This window comes from Dinoponera quadriceps, unplaced genomic scaffold (assembly GCF_001313825.1).
Source record: "Dinoponera quadriceps isolate SergipeBrazil2010 unplaced genomic scaffold, ASM131382v1 scaffold3, whole genome shotgun sequence".
Lineage (NCBI taxonomy): Eukaryota > Metazoa > Arthropoda > Insecta > Hymenoptera > Formicidae > Dinoponera > Dinoponera quadriceps.
The window spans coordinates 2,083,943-2,095,186 of record NW_014554293.1 but is presented as its reverse complement, the minus strand read 5'-3'; the positions used below and the strand labels follow the sequence as shown (position 1 = coordinate 2,095,186).

General features: G+C 50.8%; 1 protein-coding gene across 1 annotated transcript in view; it reads right to left on the bottom strand.

The window, feature by feature from the left end:
• Nucleotides 1-10,745, bottom strand: part of LOC106742279 (optomotor-blind protein) — a 106,208-nt gene extending 95,463 nt beyond the window's left edge. Inside the window, exon 1 of the mRNA XM_014615067.1 lies at nt 10,010-10,745. Within this exon, the coding sequence (XP_014470553.1) occupies nt 10,010-10,745 (736 nt within the window). The remainder of the gene's footprint in view (nt 1-10,009) is intronic.
• Nucleotides 10,746-11,244: the final 499 nt, after the last annotated feature.

Genomic DNA, 11,244 nt, shown 5'->3' with positions numbered 1-11,244 from the left:
CCGTGCCGGTGGCCACCTTTTCCCTCTACCTGACCCAGCTCCGAGCTGGGAACTTCATCGACTTCGTTCTCCTCCCTCACGCACGACTTGAGAAACGCGTCTCGGAGAATCGCGAATAGCTACGGACGTTACTCTCGCGGACCGAGGAAACGCGGGGTTTTTTTTTTTTTTTCCGGAAAACAGCATCCCGACGCGATGTTCACGTGTCGTTGATTGTCTCATTTGACAATTTCCGAACGACGACACCCAGCGATTTCCGCGACTACACGGAAAAAAAGAACTCACGTTGTTGCAACAGAACGGGGTGACGACTCGGTGACGCACGGGATAAAGTTCGGTTGAATTTTGCCGAACAGCGAGCGAATCAAACCGCGTTTTGGCTGGGGGACACAGAATTTCTGGGTTAAAGGAATGAAATTTGAGTCACAAGAAGCGGAAAACTCTGTTTCCTTCGATCAAAACGCGTTTGGCTTGTTCATTTTGTCCGGCGGAACATTCAACCGAACGTTTCCTTTTTTCTTCCGTGCAAGAAACGCAAACTCGGCGACAACCAGTGATATTTCTGTGTTACCTGAACACACTCGTGTGAACGTTCAGCTGCATTAAAACTCGGTCGAGACAAATAGGAAAAATTGACTGAAATCTCCTGCAGGAATCTCCGTTCCTACAACCGAATTTTCAGCTGGTCCCCAGGCAACGGAAAATCCAGTTACACCAACGGAATTGCTTTTTGCTTTTTTTTTCTCCTTTTCAATCTCTCTTCTTTTTTTCTCGCGTACGTAGGAACGGGGGAATTTAAGCCGCAGTTGGAATTCAGTTACATTTATTTATCAGCCTCACCGCTTCGAATTGCTTCCGCATGACAAATCCTGTCGTCTTAATCGAGTCGCCGCGGAGCATTCTCGAGTAATTCAACGCTGAGCGTGCATTACTGCAATGTAATTGCGATAATATGACGATTTCCCGAGAGAAACTTTCTCGAAGTTCTCGGAGCCGTACGAAAATCCAGAGCCACTCGCGCATTTTTTTTATTCGCGAAGGGAGTCGCGGAGATTCGCGCGAGCGGAGAAATTGTATCAGAACCGTGAAACGACACATCGTTCGTGGTAATGTCGAGTTAGTGAGAATGATTAACGTAAATCACCGTCCATAAATGTTATGAGTAATGATGCAGTTAACAGTTAATGACATAGATACGGCTCCCGGTATTCCCTTTCCTTTTCAATCAATTACCATCGGAGTAAACGGGGAAAAAAATGGGAAACCTGTTACCGTGTAATGGCTTCATGATTGTTAACTGCGCTGCAAATCTACCGCGAGTCTTAATTCTCAGCTCGGAAAATTACTATATCCTAACTGTGATCTCCGATATCATTCGTTTTTTGCGCACATTAATTATTCAATAATTAAATGCATAAACAAAGATAGGCCTTATTATGCGTGTTTTTATCTTTTATCAATGAGATCTCGTGTCAGTCGAGAGTTAATCAATCATAAGTGTGTGAAAAAAATAGAGAGAGAGAGAGAGGGGAGAATAGAGAACTGGCGGTTTGATTTATCTGCGTTTATAATGCGTCGATTAATTTGAAATTCGATTGTGAGATGTAATTGCTCTCGTGAGATGCATTTGCAAGCTGTTTGTTTCTCAAAATCAATCAGTGACGATATCAGCTGCCACTCATCGGAGTTTCCGCGCGAGTTTCATAGTTCAGTTCGCTTTAACGCAATAAAGACTTTCTTAAGTTTAAACTGTCTCGTGTTAACGGAAGCGCTTTAGTCGCCCGATAAACGCTATTTTAAGAAACATCGTCGAGAACCTATCCTTGTCCTTGCAAAAAATTAAACCACCATCAACACGCCGTGAATGTGGTATCTCGAAGTTAGATCGAGAACTTTCGACGGATACGCGAAAATGTTACGCGCAATGAATAAATTACGTTTATCTAACGTTTCAATTACTTATTACACCACCACCGCCACCTTGCGCGGTTTCACTCACACATGTTTCGCACGTACGACGACACTNTTTCCCCCCCCCCCCCCCAAACGCATTTTTTTCATTTGTTGTTTATATAAATATGGCCGCGTTCGCTGACGAAGTTTTAACGACGACGATCATAAAGAGCGTAAAGAGCAGAATTGCAAAAACAGCGCGGTATTGTTTAACATTTTTACGAATCACGCTCACGACGGTGACGCGTATCTCAAATTGTGGTCGTTACAATAATTTACACACTCGTTAAACATGTGTTACAATAAAACAGCAAAATATAACAATGCGTGCCGCTCAGCCGCGTTGTTTTTATCTACCTGCCTTTTTTTTTCATATTTCTCACCGGTAAATACGTAGATCTATTCTTTTATACACACACACACACACACACACACACACATGTGTGTGTGTATACATGTATATACAAATATACACGCGAGCGCGCGCACGATAAGCAGAGCCGCGTGTCTGTTTGAACTAAATGGAGGTTTCATTCGGGAGCTGTGAAAGACGCAACGCGTAACAGGAGGCGAAACAATTACACGTGACGCGGCGAACAGAGGAATTTATTTTGCGCACGACTTGTTATTTGTTCGCGTTTAAACGCAATGTGTGTTTGCGCCCGGCGCAAAGTAGAGGCAGCGATGCGGATATAATGTTAGAGAATAAAGCCACGAGAAGCGCGCTAAGTCGATAATGATATATCGCGCGCTCTTACAGCGGATTCGCGAGCGCTCCAGTTACCTCTTTTCCCTCTCTTTTCTCTCACTCTCGCTCGTTATTTCAAAATATTCGCCGCGCTGTTCTCGCGCCGATACGTATCGCGGCGGTGTTTCGATACCGCCCCACGATTACAGACGCGTGTGTATCGGACGTGCTTTCGAAACGGCGAAATAAATCGCCGAGATGGCGCGAGAAATTCGGCGGGCGGACATATAGTTTTGCGCGCGCGCGCGCGCGTTAATGCATTTCAGGAAATCGGTGGATCCCATCCGGCGAAATTTCGCCGTCGTATTACCGAACGAAAGCGCCAGTGAACCGTGACGCTTCGAGTGTTTTGTTCGTTTATCAAACACACATCGGATATTCGGACACGGCCGACCCGGGCCGACGCGAATCGAATTTTATTGAACACTTACGCGTGCGTTCGCGCGCGCGTACACACTCGACGTATTTTGATTTTTATTCACAAACTGGTAACGGAAATGCCCGGTACCGGGCGTTATTTAACCGCGCGGCACTTTTTAACGGCGCGGTTATATTTTCCACGGTCGGGATGCGCGCGAAAAAGCGCCGTTAAAAACGGTCGAAATCGAGCGGGGAATGAGACGATTGTTTGTCGCGATTGCGGTATCGCGCGACTCGACGGAGAACAGAAAAAGGAAGCGAACGAAAGTGCGCGCGTGTTACAGCCGCGCGACCGCCGTTGCTGCTGGTTTCGCGCCGGCGTTTGTTTACACAACGCAACGATGGTCATCGCGCTCCTTATCGAAGCGGACTGAGTATTATTACGCAATAGTGCGAGATGTTTTTGTCGAAATGGCGCGCCGGACGCTCTTCAATCGATTTACTTTTTTCTTCTCCCTTCTTCCTCTTTTGTTTTTTCTTTTTTCTGCATTTTTACGCTGATTTTTATGTCGCTCCTCGACCGAATTACATATTCATTAGCAGTCGCCGCGCTATCCTTCCCGTTTCCCGGGCCTTCGGCCGTACTATTTCACTTTTTAACAAGAACCGGAGCATTAATTAGCGTTTCGCGGTACACACTTAGAGTCACCCTGAGATTATACATGTTTAACCGCGAGGCGCAGTACGCTTGATAATCGGCGGGATTAGAAACGACCGCGATTTGCGTTTCTCCACCTCCCGCTTTCCACCACCGCGCGTGGCTTTTTTTTCGCGCTCGTGCTTTACATAAGGTGAACAAACGGCGAAATAACGTGCGAAAATGTTCGGATATGCTCTTCGAAAAGGCCTAGAACTTTAACGAACCGGTGGGTTCGAGGCAATTTCAGAACGATTTCTCGTTGTGCCGCGATGTGTGTGTGTGTGTGTGTGTGTATATATGTACACACACACATAGATATATATATATATATATATACATTTTTCCTCGTTTTTCCCTTTTTGTGCTTATTAATTAAGCGCGACGCGGAACTTTGATCGGGCGCCGGGGCCGCTTTGTTGCCGCGTTACAAATACGCGGCGGATTAATAATTCTCACGATTGAAGGGACTGCTATCGAGCAGTGAAAATACATTGCTTCATTGCCACCAATTTATCAACGGCCGCGCGCGCGGCGGCCGTCCGCTGCTGCACAAGTAATACATTATTGAAAATTATAAACAAGCGGCGGGGCGCAGCTGGCAATAAAGTGCAGAACAGGGGGGATTTTCGATTTACCGTACGCGATTTCCAACGCCGCACAATACCTTAATACAATTGCTAACAGCAAGACACAACAATGACGCGCGTTTTAATCGCGCCGCCGCGATCACCCCGAATTTCCATCGTTCCGGCCGCGATTTCGTCGTTCGCTCCGCACGTGCTTCCACGACACCCGCGTTTTTCCGCGCGGAAAACGCGGATTCTAACGCGATTAGAGCGATTATCGTTTTCCCGCTTCGCGAACGTGACGTACAGCCGTCGAAGAACACCGGACCGATACGTCTTTGTTCTTCTTCATGCTGAATCTACGATAGGTGCAGTGAACAGTTCAGCCATTTGCTCTGAGCAATAAAATATAACGTCGTTTCTGACAATAGGCGTTTCTCGCGCTGCCAAAAGTCACGACGACGCTCGCAAGGGGATGCCACGCTCGACGACGAACCTGATAAGCGTCGATAATGCTGAGACGATCCTCAAAATGTTACATAAACATTGACACGATCACGCTACTCTTTCCGTGTACATATTTCTTGTACATACAGATCTTACGTAAGTGTATGTGCAATGTAAATGCGAACGCTAACGAATATGCGCTACATGAAATAAAAAAGAAACATTTTGCGCCTGCTTCAAAATCGGTCCTTGTCAAAGTTCTTGTGTTAAATTTGTAATACACCCGTTTGTTAATTTAACATATTGTGCTTACGTTGTCTCAATATTTTGCGTTAATATTTATCATGTGTAAGTGCTGAAATAACATATTTTATACATCACTATCGGTTAACGTATTAATTTTGTGTCAACTTTTGTCATAATATCTGTATTACTTTTCAATATATTCATCTTGTGTTATATTAACACAAGAATTTGTGTGGACCGTTTGGGACATGCGAAATGTGTTAAGAGGATGTCACAGTCGCTAACGAACTTGATAAGTGTCGATAACGTAGAAGCGATCCTCAAAATGTTATGTCACATAAACACTGACACGATCACGATAACATCTTACGTAAATATAAGTGCGATGCAAATGTGAATGCGATGAATATGCGTTACTCTATTTTATCACATCTAACAGAAAATCTAACCAGGACATGTAAAAATTTTCCTGCAAACTTTCCTGCATCTTTTTGGATCTCTGAAATTGACTGTGTAAAGATTGCATGAAGATGTTTTTTTTTTTTAAATTCTCTTGATTGAAGCATCAACACATTCTGTACATACAAGCTGCATGATTTCTATGTCATGCAAATATTCAAGCTAACTGACAGCTAGAGAAGTCAATCTTGAGATTTTTTATCGTTTCCGTCACATATCGAGCAGTCCTCCAATTCATTTTCGCGTGTATTTCCACTGTACAAAAGCATTTACAATTCTATGCAACCAATAAAACGTAAACTTTGCAGAAAATATGGCATCCCTACGAATTTAACACCAAATTTTTTACCGTGCAATTTGTTCCACCAAATACCATAGAAAATCTAAGTAATATGAGCGAACAAATATCGTGCAAACTTTTCGTACCTTTTGTAGGTCTCTAAATTTCACGGGAAAAGGTCGAGGAACGTTTGTTTGAAATTTTCCCGACTGGAGCATTGACACATTCGGCGCATACAAGACCGCGAGACGTCTGTATCGGATAAATATTTCCGCCAACAGACAGCCAGAGATGTCACTTGGAAATTTTTCATCATTTTCGCCACATACCGAGCAATGCTCCGATTCATTTTCGCGCGTACTTTCACCGAGCAAGAGCATTTGCAATTCTGTGCAGCCAATGAGACGTAAACATTACAGAAGAGATCAGCATTCTGCGAGTAAAATGTCCAGATATGGCATCCCCTTAAATCTTAGGAATCGCGACGTCTGGTAGCGCTTTTCGATCGAAATTACGTACAATTCAGCGCTTACAGCGAGAGACTCACTACACTTATTGCAGATTCGGACTCGGCGTTCAATCAGGATGCTATCACGATACACGCTTCTGCTCCCCGTCTTCTGCGTCGTCGCTCTCTCCTCCGTCGCGCATATCCGGCAGTGACAAAACGCACGACCTGCCACACAATTTCTTTTCTTTCTCTCTCTCTCTCTCTCTTACATACATTTCCCACTCGTCCTTCTTTCCCTGCTCGCCCGGTCGTTTTCTCTCCGTTCAGGTTACACATGACGTACGCGTACACACGCTCCGAATTTCGAATGCAAGAAACGTCGAGCGCGCGCCCTTGGCGAGATTAATCACCGGCACCTTATGGTCAGTTGGCCGCGAGCCTGGCTAGAAACGAGGAAGAGGACGCGCTCGCGCGAAAGAGGAAAAAGCGAAAAAGAGGAACAATAACAATGACGGATCGCTCGGCGAGCGTTGCATGCCGAGCCGACGAGAGAGACGCGACGGCATCGCTTCGATCGTCGCCGCTCCGACCGAGCGGGAGGGCGCTGATCGTCTTCCGATTTTCGGGAGCAACCGCACTCTCGGGCCGGAAAGTCCGAGGAGAAGCGCGCTTGTTCGTCGAGGGAAATCGTCTCGGGGCGAAGTTCGATCGCGAGAGAAGCGAAGTCGCGTCGTTCACCGCGCGCTTCCGGAATCCGAGACGCGGAGAAAAACGAGAGAGCGCTCCGAGCGTGTATCAGTTTCGAGTATCGCGGACACGGGCATAAATGACGATTTATATGCGGTGCTCGCGTTCACCCCGGCTTCTCCTCTCGGCCGGGGTAATTTTCCAGCGTGTGATTTATCGCGCCGGTTATAACGCGCTATTATAAATAAGTAAAGAAGGAGCCGTGCTCGCCTACACACGGCGCGTCGCGTCTGCCAGCGCGCGGCCACGAACGTTGGCGACGGGGCAGCGGCGAGCGCGTGTCTACCGGCGTCGGGAATTAATTCATCATTTAGCCTAACGAAGGGAATAACTAGTTGTAGCGGATGAGGTGGACGCGCGTAATAATGCGATGTCAGATAAGACGACGCGCGACGAGCACACGTCGCGCCGGCTCTGGAAATCGTTCCTCCGATTCTTTTTTCCCTCCTCCCGTTCCGTGTCTCCTTCTCTCTCTCTCTCTCTCTCATTCTCCCTTTTTCTCCTTCCTCTCCTCTTTCGCGCACCTGGCACGACATTTGCGGACGGCGCGCGTCCCGCTATTATCGCCGGCGTACAAAGTAAAACGCGAAGCGTAACCCTTCGCGCGCCGCGCGTTGCTCAACCCTCGTTACTCCGCGCGCGACAAGCCGACATTTTCGGCTCTGTTTCTACGCGACTCTACCGCGGCAATTCCAGAATTTCCCGGAGATTTACCGAAATCGTTGCGCTTCTCGCTGCGACGCTTAATCCGCGCGCGCGCGGCATTCTGTTTTCCGAAGGGGTATTTTTCCGGAAAAAAAAAGAAAAAAAAAGAAAAATCCCCGCTCTGCGCATATTCGCGCTTCGTTACCACCCCCCGCCGCGATACACGGCGAGCGGAAAATGCAAAACGCGCGAAACAACGCGCAGCTCGAACGTCGAGGAGGAACCGCGCTCCGCGCGCCCTCCGCTCGCTTAACCGCCGGAGATATGCCAGATCGATTGCATTATCGCCGGCAAAGTCACAATGTATCGCCAGTCCGCACACCGACTGCGTTTTCTCCTCCTCCCCCGAACTCCGTCAGAGTCACGCCGCGTTTCCCGATGTTATCGTCGTTACACTCGCGCGCGTTACCGCGTTACCATTCCTTCGGATGCACGAAGCCAACCGATATCGAGGCCGAAGTCGGCTGAAGGAATCGGCTTCGTCCCGTGGAAAGCGGCTCGTTGTATGTCCTCAGCCCCGACCGGGAGAGGATCGAGAAAGGGAGAAGTTTAGCCGGCGTCTAGCGCGACGAAAGTCGAGGGTCAATTATGTTCCGGTGACGTGCGAGTCGCCAGGCGAGGGATGCTTCCAGCGTACTCGCGAGTTGACCTTTCGAGAACGACGTCCGGGTGAGGGCACAGTCGCGAGGATATCCGTTGTTCCCGGATGCACGGCAAATTTTAACCCCCGGCGCGAGGCACACGGCAACTATCATTGTCGGGATATCCCCGTCCACGGGAGAGACGCGACGGGGACGTGTCGAGCGAGCTATCGCCGACTCCGATGACTTCGTCGGGAAATCGTCCGTCGAAAAGAGGGAGAGGGGGAGGAAGAGAGAGAAGACGGATTAGCCGATGTCGGCAACGTCGGTGACACTTTCCGCGCGGGACAAATATTATTGGTAAAACAATTAGCGGACGATTGGCCGCACGCAATCAAATGTCGCGACATTAACGCTAATCTTTGTAATGGCACCGAACGACTCGGCAAACAAGGTAATAAACTGTCTGTAATTAGCGGCGTTTTAATATCAACGACAACGACGGGACCGACGCTTTATCCTCGCGTAAATTAACAATGGCCGACGTCGGGCGCGTCGGATCGGCCTAATATTGCGCAGTTATCACACACGGCGAGAAGGAGGGGGGGGGGGGGGGNGGGGGGGGGGGGGGAGAGTAAGACGCGCGTGGAAAAGCTCGAAAACGCGCTCGTCCTCCGCGGACGAAACGCGCAATATTTCGTCGCGCCGTTCCTCTTCTTCTTCCCAGCCGTCGCGCGCTTTGACGTGCGCGCCAGACCGCCGATCGGTGGGATGTTGCGTAAGATCCACGAAACGGCGACGGTGAGTGACAAACGAGAAACTTCCAGCGTGTCACAAACGTGTCCTTTTCGAAAAACGAGCGCGCTTCCGGCGCGACAATGGCAACGCGCCAGAGCAACAAAATGCGCTTCGTGTTTACGTACGTACGTGTTCTCGAAATACCGAGGAGCGCGATTTGTGTGGAATAAAAAAAAGGAGGAAGAAACGGGGGGGGGGGGGNGGGGGGGGGAATATCGAGAGCTCTCGACGCGGGTGGAAATGAAACTCGATGCCAGAAATATCGCTCGCAGAGGAACTTGACTTCGCCGCCGCCGCCTCGCCGGAGGTGACTGTGCGAGAACGACGAGTCAAAGTGGCGCGCGTGGCGATCCTCCGCGAGCGACGCCGCGGGAAACGATAGGGAATCGCGCGAGTTGTGAAAATCCCGGGGAAAGTGAAACGCGCTCGTGAAAAAAAAAGGAAGAGAGAAAAAAAAAACGACGCGCCTCTAATATTCCCGTAGGTCGTAGGGGCTCTCGTAGCCGAAATAAGCACCGGCGCCGGGACGCAACAAGTCCGTTTGCAGTTTAACGAAACGGTCGTTGAAGGAAACCGCTTCCTTCGCATCGACGGCGGTCAATTCCCGGTCTGGATTTTCGAGCGCGACGGATTCACTCGGAGAAGACCCGCCGTCTCTCCTGACCGGTGTTTTTCCGCACGTTATCGGTTTATTCGCGACGGACCTTGAACGATCAAGGGGTTATCGATAGCCCCCGAAAAGGAAGCCGAACGGCTCGTTAAACTCGGCTCAACGAATCCGAAGGAGGTTCGTCCGTCTGCCGAATAATAACCCGCTCATCGACGTTATTATCCCCCCCGATAAGGGATATCAGCGAGCGACGAGGTGGTCGTGGACGGGACGCACACTCGCCCGCTACCGGGGGAATACACTCTCGGCGCGTGCACACACGGAGGTCACTGTCTCGCGTAGGAGAGGATCTGCTCACCTGGCGGCGTGATACCGTGCGGGTTGAGATGCGGATGATGATGCGCGCCGCTGAGTATCCCCTTGCTCTGAAGATGATGCGCCGCGGTTGGCCCCGGCGAGCTGGTCGGCGGCAGGTGAGCCGCCGGATTGTAGAAACTGGCCGCCGCCAGGGCGGCAGCGCTGAAGTAGTTGGCGGCCGCCACCGCCGAGGACGGGTGCGACAATTCACGCTGGCTCGTAGGCAAGGGTGGCGGGGTTTCCGGCGCAGCGGCCGGACTACCGGGTCCGCCGGGCGGCGGCGAGGCGCTACCCTGGGACGACGAGCCGCCCAAAATCGGCGGATGGGTGCTGGCCGCGGTCAGCAGCGAGGAGACGCTGAAGTCCGTCGGTCGCGGTGCCGCCGGCGCCGGCAGGTGTGCGCCGGCACCTATGTGGCCGTTGGGATTGTTAGCGGGTGGCGTGCCGGCGATCGAGCTGGCGAAGGGCGAGTGCTGATTCAGAGCCGTCGCTGGCGCGGGGTACGCCATCCCAGGCCCCCCCGCCTCGGCCCGCGGCCCCGTATTCGCACCCTCGACCACGTTAGCCTCCAATTCTCTGCGTCTACGTCGTTGACCGTCGACGACGTCCTTCGCGGAGGAGTCCTCCTCCTCCTCCACCACCACCTCCTCGGGCCGTGATCGCTGCTGCAGCGCGGAGGGTTGCGGAGTGCTGGCGCAGTGGGTACCCCTGCACGCCGTGTCTTGTTCGAATCTCATCGAGACGGGCGGGTGTGCCGAGTCGCGCGAGATTCCTCTTCGAGTGACTCAAGAACCTTTCGGGGCTGCTGCCGTCGGACCGGAGGCTGGACCGGAGTGTGTCTAGACCGCTCGACGATCGCGCTCCTCATATCTGCGAGACGCGAGCGTCTCGCTGATGACACCCCACCACGTGTCCTTCGCGCGACTCCAGTTCGCCAGTCGACATCTCACGTCCCGGACACGCCGACGGGACTTCAGCGCGTCTTCACCATGGCACGCCTCGCTAAAACCGGGACGTACACTGCGGAGACGTCTACCGTGACGCTCGGTAGATCTTCAGTATGAGAGTCACACCCATGTCGAAAACACTAGCTTGCCTGGTAAACCACTCTGTGTTAGGCTCGAGAGACGTTAATCCGGCGTTCACTGTGATCACTCTCTACTACCCTGCAGCTGACGTCTTTCGTCGCTTCAGCCCGGGTGTCCCGAGGAAACACGACACTATGTCCACGATCTA